Genomic DNA, 20222 nt, shown 5'->3' with positions numbered 1-20222 from the left:
AGGCCTTGATTAAAGACCCTCTTAAACAGTGGTGGTGGGGAAGAGGTGGTTGTTCAGAGCTCCCTGCTTTGGTGCCAAGCACTGTGGTGCTGGGAAGGGAGAGGCATGGAGCTTAATGCTGCATTTGCCTACTCTGCAATAGTCCGTAGCCCTTACTGCTTTGCATTTGTTCCATCTGTTCCATGCAGAACAGGAATGAAGCCCTGTGCATATCTCCAATGCACTGTAATTCAGTCTTGCTGATCATAGGGAGCTGCCTCTATAGAGACCTAATTTTTGCCTCGGTCCCAAGACGTGCTGCTAGGATATGCTGGCCAAACCTGTGATTTTTTGTAGGCAGCGTCTTCCTAGAATAATGTTCATTAGTAGTAGCAATTCTAGAATTGCAACAAGGGTGAAAAATAATTAAAGGATACTGCTTTTTTGGATACCTGCTGTAAGATATTTCTGGATTTGTCTTGCAAACAGGTTTTCAGGCATACTTAGGAGAAAATAGCACAGAGACCTTCTCTGCACTGAAACTGATAAGGGCGGAGTCTTTGGGGGCTGCACCACTATCTGAGCCAGTAACAACAGGCAGTGATAAGTACTAGCACCACACACTTAACTAAGAAGTTTCATTTAACCACTTAATTTCTTTTGCTTTGCTTTTGAACTGTGCGGTGGAAGTGGTGCCTAGTACTGGATCTTGTACTGCCTGGGGCGGTGGAGGGGGGAGGAGGTGGTGTGTGATGCTTGAGGGAGTGGGGAGGAGGTTCCCAATTCCAGATCCTTTGCTGCCTGGGAGGATGGGGTGGGGGGAGGGAGTGACTAGGTGGTGCCCGATATTGGATCTCTTGCTGCCCCTTGTGGGAGGGAATGGGAGGGATTGCTAATAGTGTCCAGATTTGAGACCTTTGCTGCCTGGAGGGGGAAGCTGTCCTAGAATGAAGTTATTTCCTCCTCCTGCAAGTGTTGCTGGAGATGTGATCAGGCTGGGGAGGGTTAGACCTTATCAGTGGGGTTGGAGTTAAGGCTCCTGAGGTGGCAGACCCCATCAAAGATTTGACTGCCCCTGGGAGTGAGCTGTACTGCTTATCCGCTCCAGCAGTCTGTGCATTGAGCAGGAAAATACTTCTTTATTACTACGTGTGCCAGGCTGTGCTGCAGCCCAGTGAGGAGCTACCTGCTGTTGGGTCATAGCTCCTGGGAGGGAAGGAGGAAGGGAAAGAGGTCCTGACATCCATGACCACCCCCTGATCTAACCAGCCAGTTCTTCTTTCCAATACAGATGGCAGCTCAGAGGCAGCGCGCCCTGGCCATCATGTGTCGTGTGTATGTGGGCTCCATATACTATGAACTGGGAGAAGATACCATTCGCCAGGCCTTTGCCCCGTTTGGACCTATAAAAAGCATTGATATGTCCTGGGACTCTGTTACGATGAAACACAAGGTTGGTTAACAGTCCTTGAGCGATGTGTTTTTCTTCTCTCTAAGGCTTTCCTGAATATATCCAGGAGAAGAAGGAGCCTTTGTCCTCACAGAGAGCAGGCTGCTTTTAGCTCTTTAACTTTGAGATAAACATTTGTAGCTGCCTGTTCTACTTAACTTTGTGGGATTCTGTAGTGGAAACGAGATGTGCATGGGGGTGGTGTGCACAAACGATGCCAAACAGCTAGCAGTCCTGTATGCGGTGGTCTTCTGCTATTAGGCCTCCAAGTATGAGAGGCTCTGGAAGCAGGTAACCTTGTGTCAGTGCTTCTGCATGCAATTTTCTGCTTTAATAAAAAGCTTCTTTAAGGAAACATCTTCTCAGGCCATGATAGTAGGAATCTGGTATGTGGGAAGTCTTGGCTGCATTAGCTTGGCACTAGATTCGAGACAAGATGTGGCTGGTATGATTCAACAAGCATATCCTTCTGTCCTAGGGTTTTGCTTTTGTGGAATATGAGGTACCTGAAGCTGCTCAGTTGGCCTTGGAGCAGATGAATTCTGTCATGCTAGGGGGAAGAAATATAAAGGTGAGTAGCAGGCATGCTCTGAACATTCTTAGTTCTCTTTACTGTAAATAATGGTTTTATGCCTAGAAGTGCTTCCCACAGCACTGTAATGTGAAAGATAACCTAAAGTCTGTTCCCTGATAGACCTTGATATTCAACCCATTGAGTACACAGTGGCTCTGGGTCCTTTTCTCCCTGAGGAGAAACCCCCAGCATGCTAATAAACCCTAGAAAATTGTTCTGATAAGCTAGTGCAGTTTTTTCCACTCACACCTAGAACAGAAATCTCTTAAAGACAAAAAAAGGTGATTGTTGATATTTTAACTCCTCCTTCTTATATGGTACCTGCGTGGATGATTCTTGTGCCTGTCGATAGTGCAAGGGACTTCAAGTAGAGGTCCACCCTTACCATACAAAAAGGAGGTACTCAGCACAAACAGAAAGGAACGAAGGATTGTAGCTGTTTTTTCAGGCAGTAAGAGGGGATCTTGCAAAGGTGAAACTTTGGGGATTGAAATTGGGGGGAAACTTAGCATTTTCTGCAGAGTGTTTTATATCTGGCGTTTATATCTCTGATACACTCTGCACATCTGCATTGCCTAATTTCTAAGGGGTTTTAGGAGCCTTTGAAAGAAGGATATAGAAGCATTGCGTTTTGCTTTCAAAATTGTTTTCCATTCCTGGAAGTTGGTCTTTTTCAGGTCGGGGAAGATAAATGGGGGAAATATGGTGGAGGAAGGAGCAGAGTCTGTCCAGGCTCTCAGTACTTCTAGAATCCATTGTAGTGCAGATTGTATCCCAGAGCTGAGTCAACTGTTGCCCTTTGCTAATTATGGCCTTATGAGGTGTTATTTGGTTTGAAAAGGCAGTCAGGTGGCTGAGTGCTTGTCTGCTGTAACTCTGGGTGAGTCATGCTGCTGCTCTTCAGAATGCTTAATGGATGGTTTGCTGTGTTCTCTGCAGGTTGGGAGACCTAGTAATATAGGTCAGGCGCAACCAATTATAGACCAGCTAGCAGAAGAGGCACGGGCTTTCAACCGCATCTATGTGGCATCTGTTCATCAGGACCTTTCAGATGATGACATCAAGAGTGTGTTTGAGGCCTTTGGGAAGATTAAATCCTGTACGCTAGCCAGGGATCCCACGACAGGAAAACACAAAGGCTATGGTTTCATTGGTAAAATGGCTGTCTGGTATTTGATGTGGGGTAGGGAGAGTGGTTGGGAGCATCCTCATTTTTTTTTTTTTTTTTTTTCCCCCCCTCCTCCCTGCCCCCAGTGGAAGAATTGCATTAAGCAATGGGATGGAAATAAATTTGGAGCAGATCTGTGCCTGAACTTAGAAATATAATTAATAGGCAGATATTTTTACTCACTTTTTACTCAGTCTCTCGCTAGGTTGAGAGATCTTGCTATGCTGACTGTTCTCAGCAATGCTTGTGTGATCAGAGCAGTGCAATGGGTGAGCTAAGCACTGAGGGTCTTCTCCCTGGAACTCTAAGCAGTCGTTTTTTGCAAATACAAATCACAGTTGTGTGATGAGAGAGTGGCTGAGTTCAGGAGTAAAAAGGATCATTTGTAAATATTCCTCTTTCTCACTGCAGAATATGAGAAAGCACAGTCTTCTCAAGATGCTGTTTCTTCTATGAACCTCTTTGACCTTGGGGGTCAGTATCTCCGAGTTGGTAAAGCTGTGACACCTCCCATGCCTCTCCTGACACCTGCTACGCCAGGAGGACTACCTCCAGCAGCAGCTGTTGCTGCAGCAGCTGCTACAGCAAAGATCACAGCACAGGTAAGGCATAGGCTGGTATGACTCAACCCAGCAGGCGATTGTTGTGACCCTGCTAGAAACAAGCATGCAAACTGTTCCAGCCAGCTGTATTCACTAGTTTGAATGAAAGCCCTTGGCCTAGATCATACTCTGTTCCCAGGACTTCACATGGAGAAGCTTGCCCCTGACACTTGTGAGGATCTGATAGACCAGCATTTTGGAATGGAGTCTGGCACAGCTGATCAGCACTTTATTTAAAGAAATGGTGGGGGAAGATTGGCAAGGATTCCTTGTCTGGATAGGCAAACCAAAGATTAAGGAAATGGTTATAGTAGAGGCTAAAAGAATGCATGAAAGTACATGAAAGGGGTGGACTAATGAGGGCAGTAATAGTCGCATGAGTAACACTGTTGTTGAAAAGACTCCGCCTGTGTAGTAAGGTGAAAGATGACTGTAATGGCTTTAGGCTGTTCAGAAACAAGGAAATGCAATGATGGAGCAGAATTGGGTGTCTGCAGGAGTCTGGGGTTCTCAAGTTTAGTTTGCTTGAAATAACAGAAGTGCCTGGCTATGACCAATAGGCACTGATGGAGGAGGATTGCCTTTCAAAGTAACCCCCCATGTCTGTGTCTGCTGTCCTTGCCTCGGGCAGCAGAATCTCCTCCTGTGTTGCCATAGCCCATGAAAGAAAGAAGTTCCAGCACTGTTGGGTCCTTGGATTCTCTCGAGCAAAAAAAAATTGCTGAGGCGTGCAGCCTATATGTGCTGCTAATCAGCTGACTGGACCTCATTTTGTAAACAGCTCTTTTTTTCAAAAATATTTCTCTGAATCACAAGGTAAAGGCAGAAGTGGGAGGAGCTGAGCTGCCTCTAATGTGAAACTCTCAGGTGGTTTGTATGTCCGCAGGAAAAAAGTCCAGAAGTCTGGGAACCTCTGTGGTTAACTAAGGAAGGAAGTTGAGGCATAGCTAGAAGAATTATTTGGATCAAAATCACTTTGTGAAAGAATTATTAACTCTTCTCTTTAGTGAAATAGTAGAGATCTGTTACAGACATGGATAAACCTTACTGTTTCTTTCTGCAAAATACTGCAGGATTTGTTACTGTGAGGAATTCCATATATAGAAAAAGGTTCTGAAAGATGTCAGAGATACTCAGCAGTCTTATTGCTTTTACTTAGACATGGTACAGATCTAGGTAATCTAGCAAAGATAATTAATGTCTTGACAATGACAGTAAACAAGTCAGTCTTGCAAAAGAAGTTAAGGAATTAAAACTATTAAGAAAAGTTTCTTTAGCCATTTAAGTAAAAAGTGGGGGCAGCTAATGACCAGCATAGTAAAAAATTATGATGGTCTTGTTACAGCGCTGAGTGCTTATGTAAGTATTTTTCCCCTTCATTGGAAGCATAAGGCAGACTGGCTAATGATGCACATGAGATGACTGCATCCTAGGTGGGTGTAAAGCTCGGAGTTTGTCATGTGCAGATGTACACTTAATGGTTTGGGGTTTTTTTTTTTTTATAAGTCTGTCATGTCAGGGCTGTTGCCATATGGCTGAAGAATGATACTTGCACTTAAGGTAGCATGGAAAACTGGTATCTGCAGACTTTGTTCTCACCCCACTGGTAGGGAAAGATGAAAACAAGCTTTAAAGGAAGGACAAAATTTTTGAAAGAAACATATCCAAAATGTTTGGGTGTTTTAGGGAAATACCCCTGCTAGATGAACATAACTTTCTTTGATAAGACTACTGTTACCCTTCATTAGAAAAACAAAATTTAAAGCATATCCTATCAACAATTCAGGAGTTGGTGGAGACCCCTATGAGAAGCTGTGAAACAAGAGAAACACTATTACAATGAATTTTGAGATGCGTAGGCAAGTGAGAAGAGATAGAAATGAGCTGTGCTGGAAATTGCTGACCCTTCACTCTGCTGGTGAAATTATTTACAGATAGGTCTTGCTTCATCTCCAATAAAAATATTAGTGGCCTTATTCTAGGCATTAGGAGAAGAGTACTAATGGAATTAGTTGGCAACACAGAGATGAGATGCATTATTAATGTAGAGGAGAATTAGAATATTGCAGCAGATTGGAGTAAGAAATATATGCAGCATTTCGTAGTAGAGTACAAGATACTGCATTTAAGGAACAAAACCTTAGAATTTTTTGCTCCACAGTGTTACGGCTTATAGGACCCCCATGAAAACAAGGAAGAGAAGGATCTGGGTAGCTAAATCATGAGTATAATAGCCTGGAAAGCAACAACAACAAAAAAATGGAATCCTAGGGTATATTTTAGGCGCATTATTTTCAGTAGTTTTACGGAAGTGTTTTATCATTTAACTAGGTGTTCATCTTGAATGTTGTTTGACTTCTGGTTATCTAGAGTCAGGATGTTTACTTGGATTATGGAAGGTATAGAGAAGTACTGCAATTATTGGGAGGACTAGAAAATCTGATATGCAGGAAGAAACTAGAAAAGTTTGGCTTGGTATAACTGTAGGAAAGTGCTGAAAGGTGCATCAGATTTTTGCTAAAGTACAGCCTGTATGGCGACAAGTAGGTTAACAGGATGGGAGAAGAGGTGCAGGCAACACAAAAAAAGTTAGGTATATGATTGTCTCATTGAGAAATTTACTAATGCGATAATTGCAGTTGCTCTGATCATGAAGGCCGATTTCAGTGCTGTATTGCTGTCTGCACCTAAAGGATGAAGACTAGAGAGATAAGATTTTTGGTTTAAACTGATCTAAAAGTGTGCAGCTTTTGAAAATAGCAGTATTGTGCTCTCCCTTGCCCTGTCCCTTGTGCTTGCAGTAGTGTGTTTGACTACAGTGTTCCTTGAATCAGACAAGGATTAACCTTCCACCAGATCACTTAGGAAAAACTTAAGCTGTCGGAGTTCCCTCACCTTGTTTGTCACATGGTCCCAGAGCCCTGGTGCTGTCATCAGAGGGGGTGGGATGGGAGCTCCCATCAGTCCTTTTAAATGGATCACATTCCTTAGCATCAGTAAAAAGCTTTATTTGTGTAGAAGGTGGAAACAAGTAGAGATTCCTCTTGCTCTGGAGTTGCCTGCATCTTTCAAGCCATGTATTGAATCCCTTGGTGTCGTTCATTAACTGACCTAGCAGCTTGAGAGGATGGGTGAAATGTGAGTTGCAAGAGAATGTTTTTCTTCCAGGGCTTGGTGTCTTGTGGTTTCTACATTTCTCTGGTGGGCTGGATGGCATACTTTTTTCTTTTACAGTAGCACTGGAGAGCTGTCATCCTCAGAATCTATATATCTGGTATTTCTTAGGCGTGAAAAAAAGCTGAGCCTCAGCTGAATGCACCCATAGTATCACTTCTTGATGCAGAATTAACACCTGGTGGTTTTTGTTGTTTTTTTTTGTTTTGTTTTTGGTTTTGGTTTTTTTTTGTTTTGTTTTTGGTTTTTTTTTGTTTTGTTTTTGGTTTTTTTTTTGTTTTGTTTTTGGTTTTTTTTTGTTTTGTTTTTGGTTTTTTTTTGTTTTGTTTTTGGTTTTTTTTTGTTTTGTTTTTGGTTTTTTTTTGTTTTGTTTTTGGTTTTTTTTTGTTTTGTTTTTGGTTTTTTTTTGTTTTGTTTTTGGTTTTTTTTGTTTTTTGTCTTGCAGGAAGCGGTGGCAGGAGCTGCGGTTCTTGGCACTCTGGCAACCCCTGGGCTGGTATCTCCAGCACTGACTCTGGCCCAGCCATTAGGGGCGTTGCCACAGGCTGTAATGGCAGCACAAGCACCGGGAGTCATTACAGGTATGTTTACTCTTCATTTTGTCACTTGTGTACCTGTTAGAAAGCATGGTTCTCTATAGCTAGGGTCACAACTAAGGAGAATTTGAAGCTGAAATCCTCCTCCCTGCCCTGCTTTGTCAAGAACTTTTTTTTTTTTTTTTTTATTTGTGCAGCATAGCAGGAATTTATTTTGGTATATAATAGATACAACAGGGACATGAACTTCACAGCAGGAATGCATGGCACTCTGAGTGAAAATCTGGATAATTGTTACTCCATGCAAAATCCTGCACTCTGTCTCCCTTCTGGGCAAGTATATGATGCAGGTACTGAGTGCTTATGTCCTGTATGCTGACTAGGTTGCTGTTTATGTCTCCCTGGTTGTTGGTGGTGCAGAGCAAATAAAACCATCTAGATTCTGTGATTGATCCTCTGTATCACTGGCTGGTGTGTACCCAAATGTTGCAGAACATCAGTTCTTTTCTTTATGCTACAGAGTTTGTACTCTTACAGGTGTAACCCCTGCCCGACCTCCCATTCCTGTCACTATTCCACAAGTGGGAGTTGTGAATCCTATCCTGGCTAGTCCCCCAGCATTGGGCCTGATGGAGGTCAAAAAGGAGAAGGAAGAAGAGGAGGTATTCCAGGAGTCAGAGAGGCCAGAGATGCTGAGTGAACAGGAACACATGAGCATATCTGGCAGCAGTGCCCGTCATATGGTGATGCAGAAATTGCTTCGTAAACAGGAGGTGAGTGCAGTGTGACTGCCCTGAGCTGGTTCCAGTTGTCAGCAAATGAGACTACTAGGTTTAGATCTGTGTTAATGTGGTATAGCTATGCAGTTTTGTATGTGGTACAGGCTTCCTGCAGCACACATTGTAGGTACCCCACGGAGCTCATGTGGGACTACAAAGGCTACCGGCTTGTGTGCTCCTTGTGATGGTTCTTATTCTGCCTTTAGGATCTTTTCAGAGTTTCTTTGAGGGTTCAGACCAGTCACTAGGCCAGAAGAGGCTTGGCTAGGAGGTGTCTCTGATTAAACTGTGTGTTTACTTAGCATCATTAAAGCAAACCACGATGGCCTTTTGGCTTATAATTAAAGAAGTGAGACTGGCACATGGTCAGGGGCATTCTATTCCAAACTATTGAGTCCACCTTTTCCCCACAAACTGTTACTGTAGGATGAAACTCTCATGTATTTATAAAACAAAACTACACAGAAGTTACAATGAGAAAGAGGACAAGAATGAGTGATAGAAAAAGTCAGAATATTAAACAGAACAATAGATTCATAGATTTTTTGGGGGGAGGTCTTGGAAGGAGCTGTATTGATAATCTCATCAGGCTTCTTGTTTGGGCATGACTAGGGGTTTGCTCCTGTCCATGATTGAGTTTCCTATCTGACACGCAGATTTCCTGAGCTTTGACACTGAATCGACAGTGTTTCTTCTCTGTTTGCTAAATAGGGATAATGCTGACATGCATTTCATAAGGGAGGACACAAATGAGTTAGCTAGTGAGTGTTCTCCTTTACTTGTAAAGGGTACATAATTTTAAATACATCTTTGAGCTTCTGACTTGGCAGCCAGCTTTCCTCTGTCACAAGTACCTTTCCCAAAGAATCCAATTCATTTGGCATACTTGCTTGAAAAAAGCTTAGCGGTGTTGAAAAGGAGTCCTAAACTACACCATTCTCAAAGCTGCTTAGCATTCTCAACCTATAAGTACCCTTCCGTTTTTGCTGTTCTTTTAGTAGGCCCTTAAAGGCAGTTACACAGACATGTGAATGAGAACTGGAACAAGTATTTTGAAGTTCTACTGAGCCTGAAATGCTGTGGCTGCTAGCCTATGATGTTGGGCAAGGCCAGAGCTGGGAGGAAGCGATGTGGTAGAGCTGGGTGTAATGCACAAAAACAGATGCTGCCCAGAGAGGTGGTGGAGTCTCCATCCTTGGAGACATTCAGAAGTCATCTGGACACGGTACTGGGCAACTCTAGGTGGCCTTGCTTGAGCAGGGGAGCTTGGAGCAGGTGACCTCCAGAGGTCCCTTCCAACCTCAACCATTCTGTGATACAGAGAGGTGCTCAGTCACAAAAGGGCTTGATGGGGGGATGCATATGAGAGGTATGTTGCAGGCACTCTGACAGACTCGTATGTCGTTATTCCCTGTAATGAAAGTATCAGGTCAAACATCAGTTGTCAGGTATAAAAGGCCTGGTTAATCCTTCTACTTTTAGAGATGAGGAAAAATTTAAAAAAAAAATACATGACAGCAGTTTTGAAGATAAGGAAGCAAAAAAGAACTCGATAGGAACAGCACAAGAAAAATTATAGAGGTCTCCAGGTCACTAGTGCTTCAAAGATGTGTCTAAGAAAAGGCCAAACGATGGCACACAGCTTTCCTGACTGAGGCCAGCCACAACACAGCTGTCAGCGAATGAGATTTGTTCATGCTTCTGACATCTGGGAAGAAACTTTACTAATTTATCCCTTGAGAACTTGGAACATTATTGAGTTCATGGAATATGCTTGTAATGACATAGCACTGGAATATCTGGTGGTGCTTAGGCATGCTGCATAGTCTGATGTGGCTTTGCAAATTTAATCTCAGTGTCTCTTAGGTGTATTAATTCATTTGTCTTGGCCTTGTCTCTGCAGTCCACTGTGATGGTGCTTCGCAACATGGTGGATCCAAAGGACATTGATGACGACCTAGAGGGAGAAGTGACAGAAGAATGTGGCAAATTTGGGGCTGTTAACAGGGTCATCATCTACCAGGAGAAGCAAGGAGAAGAGGAGGATGCTGAGATCATTGTCAAGATCTTTGTGGAGTTCTCCATGGCGTCAGAGACTCACAAAGCCATTCAGGCTCTGAATGGGCGCTGGTTTGCAGGAAGAAAGGTGGTAGCAGAGGTGTATGACCAGGAGAGATTTGATAACAGTGACCTGTCGGCATGAACTCTACTTGAAAGACTTCGTCCCTGCCCCCTCTGCCTGTCTGGTTGTTTTTTTTTATCCATGTATAAAGAACGCTCCAGGGTGGGCACAGATCTCTGTGATGTACTTGTAGTTTGGATAAAAGCGCAAAGAAAGCTAGTGTGCATCTGTGTGTGTGTTAAAGGGGCTGACATCTCGTCATCTGAGTCTGGCATAGGTCTGGCCTCATTCATCTAGAAGAGCGGGGCCAGAGCCTGAAGAGGGGTTGCTGCTTGTGCTCCTGCCTTACACCATGGTCACTTCAGAAACACTCAGGTCAAGATCCCACTGCACCTTTTAGGGGCTGGAATAGCAGTTTTCTTCAGAGATGGGCCATAAATGGTTGGAATGGAGGAAGGAGTCTCTTCATTAAAGTATTTCAGCAGCACCCTTGAGTGCTGCTGTATTAACAACAAGGAGGATAGCTTGGGTGGTGCTGGGAGGGAGCTTTCCTGCCTCAGCAGGACCTGCATGTTGAGCTCAGACTCAGGAGCCCAAACATGGGTCAGAGCCCAGAATTGAACCAGCTGGGCCTTTTTGGAGTGTTCACATCATGTTTGTTCTGATACCGTAGTTCAGACCTCACAGTTTTATTGATGGATCAGAGTTACCCTTACTTGATCCTTCCTTAATGTGCCAAAATATGAATAGCAAGTCAGGCTGCAGGCATCACAGCTGGGTTGAGAGTGAGAGTAGTGTTGATTTGCAGCACCTAAAGTGCATTTAGGAAATAAACATCTAGCCCTTGTACTATGGACAGTGATATGGAACACATGCCTTGCCTGAAAGGAAAGTTTGGGTGTTCTTTTTTTTTTTTGTTGAGGACTCAAAGCTTTAGTAATATTTACAAAGCTTAAATGCATTTATTTTAGTAATCTTTCTGTCTAGCTAATGAGTAGGAACAGAATTAGCTCATGTTAATTATTTTAAATATTTTAAGTGTGTAAGGGGCTACTATATTGCTTGTTATGCATAACTGGTACACAGCACAGATCTGAAGAAAATAATTGTTTTAGTTTAGAAATTCACATAAAGGAAGAATGATCTCAAAGGAACTTCTGGAGGGAATTCTGAGTTGAGCCTGCAGCTGTGGGTTGCTTCTAAGCTTGGAGATGTTTTTAAAATTAAATTTTTGTATTTTGTTTCAAACACTCAAAAGAACCCTTCTTCTATTGTAGGTTAGAAATTTGCAGTGTAATTTTATTTATGATTAATCTATGTTTACTTCTTTTTGCACTAATATTGCCTGTTAGCTTAAATAACCTTTCTTCTTCCCTGTTTTTATACCCATTCCAAGTTAATAGCAAGCCTGTCGTTTTCAACTTGTGTTTTGATAGCCAAAGTCTCTTGGGATCAGCTTGCTCTTTCCCTGGTCATCTGCCCTAGCAGCCCTTTTTTGTATTTGTTAGCTTGAATTTCGTTTTCTTGAAAGTAGTTGATTAGACCTGCTGAATATATTGTATAGTGGCATTTGTCCTTTCTTATCTGTGCTAGAAATGCATCATCCCATGCCACCTGTGATCCCATTGACCTCTCTCACAGCCACAGCATACTGGTAGCTCACAGTTGTTACAGTTTCGCAATGCAGCACAGCTTCTTTGCTGCTTTTGTTTGTGATGCAGGAGAAAATTCACTACTTTTAATTGTTCCAGAGTTTTATTATTCCTACTAAAGAAAACCAAAACACCTCTCCCATGACTTAGTTGGTCTGTCTAGCTTCCATTTTCTGCTATTTGCTCCTGTTCTGCTGGCTGGATTTAAGAGTACAAAGACTGCACTAGAAGTTTCCTTGTGGTGTTGATGGTTTAAAAAACCAAAGTGGATAAAAGCTGATGCAAAGGGAGAGCATAGATGAAAGAATGACAGCGTAAGTGTTAATCAACAAGTTTTTGTGCACAGTCAATCTTACTTGGCTGACAAGATGATATTTTACGAAAGTAACTTCATAAACGTCTTCAAGTCAGATGTCTGACAAAAGATTGTCTATCTTGACTTCTGTGTGGCCTTTGACACAGTCCTCCACAACATCCTTGTAACTAAATTGGAGAGAGATGGGTTTGGTGGATGAACTATTAGATGGCTCAGGAATTGGCTGGTTGTCTGCATCCAAAGAGTTGCGGTCAACAGCTCCATGTCAAAACGGAGATCAGTAATGAGTAGTGTCCCTCAGGGGTCCGTACTGGGACTGATACCGTACAGTATTTTTATTAATGACATAGAGAGGGGGATTGAGCACACCCTCAGCAAGCTTGCGGCTTGCACCAAGCTGAGTGGTGCAGTTGATAACACTAGAGGGACAGGATGCCATCCAGGGGGACCTTGACAGGCTTGAGGAGTGGGCCAGTGTGAACCTCATGAGCTTCAACAAGGCCAAGTGCAAGGTCCTGCACCTGGGTTGGGGCAATCCCTAGTATCAGTACGGGCTGGGGGATGAAGGGATTGAGAGCAGCCCTGTGGAGAAGGACTTGGGGGTGCTGGTGGATGAAAAGCTGGACATGAACCGGCAACGCATGCTCACAGTCCAGAAAGCCAAGCGTATCCTGGGCTGCATCCAGAGTAGTGCAGCCAGCTGGTTGTGGAAGGTGACTTTCTACTCCATTCTTGTGAGACCCCCCCCTGCCCTGGAGCACTGTGTCCAGCTCTGGGGTCCCCAGCACAAGACAGACATGGACCAGTTAGAGCGGATCCAGAGGAGGGACATGAAAATGATCAGGGGGATGGAACACCTCTGCTGTGAAGACAGGCTGAGAGAGCTGGGGTGGTTCAGCCTGGAGAAGAGAAGGCTCCGGAGACACCTTATAGCAGCCTTTTGATATAGAAAGGGGGCTTATAATTAAGACAGAGAGAGTCTTTTTACCAAGGCCTGTAGTGACAGAGCAAGGGACAATGGTTTTAAACTAAAAGAGGATAGGTTCAGATTGGACATAAGAAATTTTTTACGATGAGTGGTGAAACACTGGACTAGGTTGCCCAGAGAATAAGGATGCCCCATCCCTGGAAGTGTTCAAGGCCGGGTTGGATGGGGCTTTGAGCAACCTGATCTGGTTGAAGATGTCCCTGCCCAAGGCAGGGGGGTTGGACTGGATGAGCTTTAAAAGGTCCCTTCCCACCCAAGCCATTATGTGATTTTGTGAATCTAAGATCAGGTGTTGTACAACATTGTAATTAAAATGCTACAGCATGAGCTAAACACAAATTGATTAGGAACAGCTGACAGATAAAATATGACAGCTAAACAGAAAAAAAAGAAATATTGAATGAGGAAGGGCACTTTTTCCTTGGGATCATAGAATCATAGAATAGTTTAGGTTGGAAGGGACCTTTAAAGGTCATCTAGTACAACACCCAGATATCTTAATAGCTCTTAATAGAAATTGGATTTTGGCCAAACGTAGACGTTTCCAATTATTTAGGATTTTGAAGCAGGTATATCAATGTGCTTTTAACAGGCTAGCATGGCAGGTCAGTAGCATGTTAGGCTTGGCATAAGTGGATATAGTCTGCTTTGTTTTGAGTTTAAATTTAAAATGGTTTATTCAGCAGTGGAGGATTCTGACTTGGAAAGCTGAAACTCAGAAAAGGATGAGAAGGTTATGGGGATAATCGGTGGGTGTGCTATGTGGTGTTGGATGTTGTGGTGTTCCTCTCTTGGGGCAAGTTCTGGGGGGTTCACCATCCATATAGTTAGTCTTCCAGGTGACTGTACAAGCCTGAAGCTGTCGGTGACTAAAAGGATGACACGTGTGACCGGAGGAGCATGAAGTTGCACCATGAGAGCCTCCCTTTGGAGAAACTGGCAGGCTGCTGCCATAGGCTGGTGAGCTAGTCTGTCAGACCCCAGGAACACTGGTTTTGTTGGACCCTTCCCTGAATTTATTGATGGCCTCTCGCCATTCCCTCCCCGTTCTCTCATATGTGATGCTTCAGAGATGTCTGTGCGATCACCAACTCCCATTTAATCATGTATTCTTCTAATCAGATTTAGTATCATGCTTTCTCAGCAAACTGGAAAAAGTTGTAGATGTCTTCAGGTGCAGCATGGATCTGGTAGGAGTACAGACAAAAGAATGGGTTCTTTTACATTAGTCTATCAGTAGGGCTTCAATATTTCTTGCTACTCCTTAAATGATTGTAGTCTGAACAATTTTCTGATAGGGTGACAAAGTAACAAGGTATCTCCAAGTTACTTCATCTTTCAGACTTTTCCTATTGACAGAATACACCACTGCAGAGTAACAGTTTTCAGCTGGTTTTATCTGTGTGGGGCTTTCTCAATTGATCCTTTGACAGCCTTCATCTTCAGGGTGAATTAATTGAAAAGTGTGGGCAATTCAGAATGCGCTTTTTGCAAAAGCAGCCTCAATATCTGGAAACCTTGCCACATCACTCCATACCAATGGACTTTCCTAGATTTGCAACCCTAAATTAGAAGAGAGAACTGTGCTGATCTTGTTAAGGTTCAGGCACAGATCTGCAGTAATTGCCTGAAAGACAGAAGAAGGCTAAACCTGTCCAAATTTGTCATCCTGTAAATCCTGGAGTCTATGTTTAGGTATGCCGATACTGAATGATAATCATAGTGGTACCTGTGGTGTGTCACAGAGGCCCATATATTCTGTGTGTCACAGAAGCAGAGTGTGTGTAACTCACCTAGTACCAGAATTGACTGAACAGAAGCAGAACTGAGCAGCTGGGATGCTTTGTTGCCTTATTTATGGCAGCAAGCTGTTTGGGTGCAGCTGCACAAACTATTGAATAGCTCAGTCTGGTGGCAACTGTCAGAGGAGGCTCCAGGTTTTAATGAAAACATCCCAAAAATGTTTAGGGTAAGGATGAAACCTTTTTGCCTGGGTGCTGGAGTTTACAGACTGGGCCTGACCAGTAAAGAGTTCAACTTTTCTAATGCCTAAAGGAAATGGTATTGGAAAGTAGAGGCCAACAGGCTGCTCTAGATGGGCCTTCATGCCTTGACTGCATCGCTGGTTCCTTATCGGCAGAGGGGTTAGAAACTTCAGCTCTCGTAAGACTGTGGGCCATCCCTGTAGGCCCAAAGGTACTGTTCTAAAGACGATACAGCTTAAGTGGAGGTGAGAAAAATACTGCCCCACAGAAGCCTGGTACCAGCTGTGCAGGACTGGTTCTCAAGTTTTTGAATTGGATCATTTCAGTGTAACAGGGAAAAGAGAGCTTGCGACCTCCTGCATCTATGCTCTTTGCCGAGAGACCTGTCCTACCTCTACAGGATTGCTTCCCTGAAAAACAAGGCTTGAGGTCTCACCCCAATGGATACGGGTGCTTGAGTAAGCTCAGTCAGGCATTTCATGATTCTGGGAGACTTTCATCTGAATTCATCTTAAACTGGTTCCAGCCATTCCTGTATCTGTTGCTCCTGTTTCTCCCCACCGTGCCTAGGGCAGCTTTGAAACACTTTTTTCCTGAGTCTCTTGCCTTAGATTTGAATGCTTGGGCAAAAGGGATAACTAATCCCCAGCTTAAATCCTGCATATATACACCTAATTATAGAGCTGCATACCACTGATGTTTTCTTTGGCCCAGGACTCAAGTTTCAGGGCCTTAACCCATGCAATGCTGGTTTTTGTCTAGCTTCTGCTGTTGACTTGTGTACAGATTCAAAGTCTGTAAATCCTGTGGATTACTGGTGTATTCCTACATAGCAGATGAGCAGGAAGAGACCAAATAATTTGGGAAGTAGCAGTCTGAAGCAAAATAGGTACACAAGAAGGTTTTTTTTTAATCTCTCATTGGTACTTGGACAGACTATCTGTCCACATCATCTTCATTCCAGGTAAATGGTTCAACTTACAACAACATCCTGATTTGTCAGCTTTTTCCTGTGTGTGCTGCCTCTTGTGTAGGTCTTCATTTTTATGGCTATTGGGCTCTCAGAGGGACAGCCAGGATGACAGGGCTGTATGTTATTGCTAACACAGGCATGAGTGTCCCATCCTTCTAAAAAAGCATGCCTAACAAGAAAAGAGGACTTAATAGTACTGTAGAAGGCTAGTTAGTTAGAATTCATGCTTCTAAGACAATAGTCCTTTATCTCTAGCTAAACACAAGGGTAGTTGAAATAATCTGAATTTACAGCCAAGGATTTTTTTTTTTCCTTAATGAGCAGAATTAATTACCAGACTTCACTGGTAAGTCTGTGGAGAGTTACTACCAAAGCAGTCTGTCAGTCTTTCCTGACAATCCATGCCTGGATCTCTCACACAGATCCTGAAGAGCTTCGGCTTTATCCTTTCTGTTCCCATTGACTTTAGACCTCTCAGTGATGATATTCTTTCCTGCAAAGACCTGGTGCAGCTGCTGCTGGCAAAGATGACTCTCTCGCACATGCATATTACACTGGGGGTACCCATGTTTCCTCTTAGATCTAACCTGTAATTCCTGGGGACTGGTGCAGAAGAGCTTGAGCTTGAAGCTGTGGGTCTTCCTGTTCTCTTTGACCCAGCTTCTTAACACCTTGGCAGTCTTTTCCCCACGGTGTTCATAACACTGCCTTGGCAATTGGTTAATTTTCCATAAATGGGACTGTATCACCTGAGGTTTTCACCTGTTCTTTCAATGCCCAGTCCTTGCTTTCTACAGAATAAACCCAAGTGGACTTGCGCTAAGTGACAGCTCTGCTGTTCAGGCCAAGGGCCCATCCCACCCAAGGCAGTGGCCTGTGCAGGTTCCTAGGCAAAAGTGTAGAACAGGGCTTCAGATGCCAACAACTTACAGGTAAGGGTTTTCCTAAATTAGAGGCTGTATTAATCCATGCACCACTAGCTAAATTCTCAGTTTCTGAGGCATCATGCAACCCTGGACTTGGTGAATTTCTCATCCCTTCTGGGATGCAAGTTCCACTGAAGCAGTCAAGGGTGGCTGTTGTCAGAGCCCCTTCTGCACAGCTCAGCTTCTCCCACTTTCCTTGACGTTCCTCCAGTTGGCTAGGAAGCTGAAGTACTTGCAGCTTCTAGAAAAGAGTTTTTTGCTCTGGGCGTGTTTCAGTGAACTTCCCGCTGCAGCTGTTCGAGGTGCCTCCATGGGTGACAGATCTAGCGACATTCCATGGGGGTTCTGAGGCTGAAGGAAGAGAGTACCAGCAAAACCAGCTGATACAGGGCAGCAGTCTGCAACAGAAAGAGCTGTTTGCCTATTTTTCAGGACGTGCTCTAGGTCCAAGCTTCCCGATGAACCTGTCATTTAATGAAACTGCATAGCAAATAGGGTGCAGTTTTCAGTGAAAACAGAAAACCGAGTGGCTTGAATTTTCAATGGTGTTCTTACACACAGTGTCTGCTCTGCAGCAGCCAAGCATTCAAGCATAATGAAGTATGGTCACAGAAAACTGGTTGTCTCAGAAACTTAGTCCTGCAAATTAAGACAGCACCACACAGAGATGGGGACAAGGCTGTGAGGGGACTTTTCCAGTAATCTTTGATAAACTTTATCCTCAGTTTGGTTTGCAAGTCAGTGTGTGTGTTAGCATTCATTCAGCATCAGATCCTTCCTGTGGTGGGATGATAAAACCCTGACAGCAGTTCAGCATGTGGGAGGCAGAGCCGGCTTAGTGCTGCACCTGTAACAGCTGGATAGAGCAAGAGAAGCTTAAACACAAAATATAGTTTTCTTCTTTATTGATTAGGGAAGATAGGCTTCCAGAGAAAAGCACATCAAATCCCTGATTTGTTGAGAATCAAGCAGGTTCAGCAGCATCTCTATCTCTCAGTAGTTTGGAAGATGAGCAATGTTAGGTGCCTTCAGAGCTTCCATAACTGTCAGCTTACAGATGCTATCCTGTTGGGGTAGCTGCTGTTAAATGGCTTCCATTGCTCAAAGGCATTACAGAATTTTTGTTCTACCTTGAAGATTTTAACTCTTTAGTAAAACCATTTTCTTCCCACTTACAGAGCCCATGAGAATATTATCAAAATGAAGTTAGTGCTGGGAAGATGTGCAGAGTTCGTGATCTTAAATGCTGAGATTTACAGATAGATTTTTCCCAACTTGCTGAAGTTGGAAACCGATCGTTAGCAACCAGTTTCATACCTGTTCTTGTATTAACATCTTCATTTAGCTTAGGTGGGTCTTTTTTTTGTTTGGTTTTACCCTTATTGGTGTACTTTCATAGAATATGATTTCTTGCTATTATTAGTGTTTTAGTAGGCTAGATGAATCAAATTTATAAAACCTTCTTTCTTAAGAGTTTACCATTATTGTGATGGTTCTAGAAGCCAGTCTGAACAGGGACACAATTTGTAAGCTCATTTTTTCTTGAACTATAAGTGACCAGAACCTAGGCATTTCAGATGTCTACAAGTAGCTGTGTGATCAGTTGCTTACCTGTCTACTGTCATTGGGTACATCCAAACAATCCTTGTAGTTTCAGCTCCCTCACGGGCACTCTTTTTGGGTTGCTTTCTATTCTGGGTGAATTGTTTCTGTTTCTCCTGCATCACGTCTAACCTGCGAGCTTATGCATAACGGAAGTTCTTGTTCTTTGTCTCTGACATAACCTTGCACTTGTGCTGAAATTTAGGCAGACCTATTAATGAAACCATCTTCAAAATACCGCAGTTTTTGCTTTGTTGTGCTGCCCCTCCATTTTCTAGGAAACATAGCTGGGACATTCCTACATTTTGGTACAAATGCTAAGAGCTGGTCCTAAAATTTAAATCTCATCTTTCTATTTCCTGATGGCTGATTCATTGTCTACCTCACAGTTCCTGTAGTCACTCCCATTTTTTTCCTAGCTCCCTTTGTGATTTCTGATGGGGTGCTACACCAGCTGATGCATTACACTAGTTAGTACTTTTGCCCAGGAAAAAAAAAAATTGTGTTAAGTCATAGGCTAATGTGGCATGATTTCTCTATTATACAATACACTGGAATTGAGGCAAATGAAAGATTAAGAAACCCAAATGTTTAAAAATTCCTTCTTTCAGAATTTCACAGCCATTGCCCATTACTAATGGTGAGGCTGAAAGGCCCTGCAGTTGCTTGGTTAACTCACCTCCTTCTGCTTTTCCCAAGTGCCAGTGCCTCGCTCTTTCTGTTGCAGAAATATTTCTGACTCTTTGCAGTATGAGGAAAGCAGAGTATATAGAAGGAGCGTGTGTCCTGCCTTGGGTTGGTTGGTGTCCAAGGCTGTTCCTGGGGTGCTGCGCTCTGCCGAGTGTCACACAAGTGTGTGTGTGAAGAGATGCCACATTGAGTGAGGAAAGGACAATTTATCTCTAAAAGTTTTGCTGTGAGATAAATGTCTACTCCAAGAACTGGTGTGGAGGCGAAGACCTGTGTGCAAGGCAAAAATAGCTGGGCCAAAGACTCTTGTTTGGAGAGGAGATGAGTGTAATGACCGGATGACACAGCTGGACTGGACGTGGGAAATTAAGGGTGATAAACTCAAACGAGCAGAAATAACTGGGCAAGAAAGATAAAGAGGGATAAAGAGACCAGGAAACTGTGAAAGCAATACAGGCTGAGAAAAGCAACATCTCGGGCAACGTGCCCCAGAACTGAATGCACATGTAGATTTTAAACCTGCTCTGTCATGAGTGTGCCTTGCTGTGCATGTGGGGAGATGGAGATGGTAATTGCTGTTCTTTATTTCTCCTTTCACAGCACTTGTTTTACAAGCCTCTGTTGTGTCCCCCTTGACTCGTGTTCTGTGTAGGCATTGTTCAAGCTCTCTTCATAGAGAACCTATTTCATACTGCTGTTTGCCTTC

At 43.4% G+C, this 20222-nt stretch overlaps 1 protein-coding gene across 8 annotated transcripts in view; it reads left to right on the top strand.

The window, feature by feature from the left end:
- The window catches only part of PUF60 (poly(U) binding splicing factor 60), a 31002-nt gene extending 20403 nt beyond the window's left edge, over positions 1-10599 (top strand). For all 8 annotated transcript variants that reach the window (XM_082314269.1, XM_082314266.1, XM_082314263.1 and 5 more), the window contains 7 exons: positions 1271-1432; positions 1908-2000; positions 2943-3156; positions 3583-3773; positions 7393-7528; positions 8021-8256; positions 10166-10599. In XM_082314269.1, coding sequence (XP_082170395.1) covers positions 1271-1432; positions 1908-2000; positions 2943-3156; positions 3583-3773; positions 7393-7528; positions 8021-8256; positions 10166-10465 — 1332 coding nt within the window. In that variant the 3' untranslated portion in view covers positions 10466-10599. The remainder of the gene's footprint in view (positions 1-1270; positions 1433-1907; positions 2001-2942; positions 3157-3582; positions 3774-7392; positions 7529-8020; positions 8257-10165) is intronic.
- Positions 10600-20222: the final 9623 nt, after the last annotated feature.

The sequence above is a fragment of the Platalea leucorodia genome, assembly GCF_965183815.1.
Source record: "Platalea leucorodia genome assembly, chromosome: 1".
Classification (NCBI taxonomy): Eukaryota; Metazoa; Chordata; class Aves; order Pelecaniformes; family Threskiornithidae; genus Platalea; species Platalea leucorodia.
This window is presented reverse-complemented; position numbering and strand designations above follow the sequence as displayed.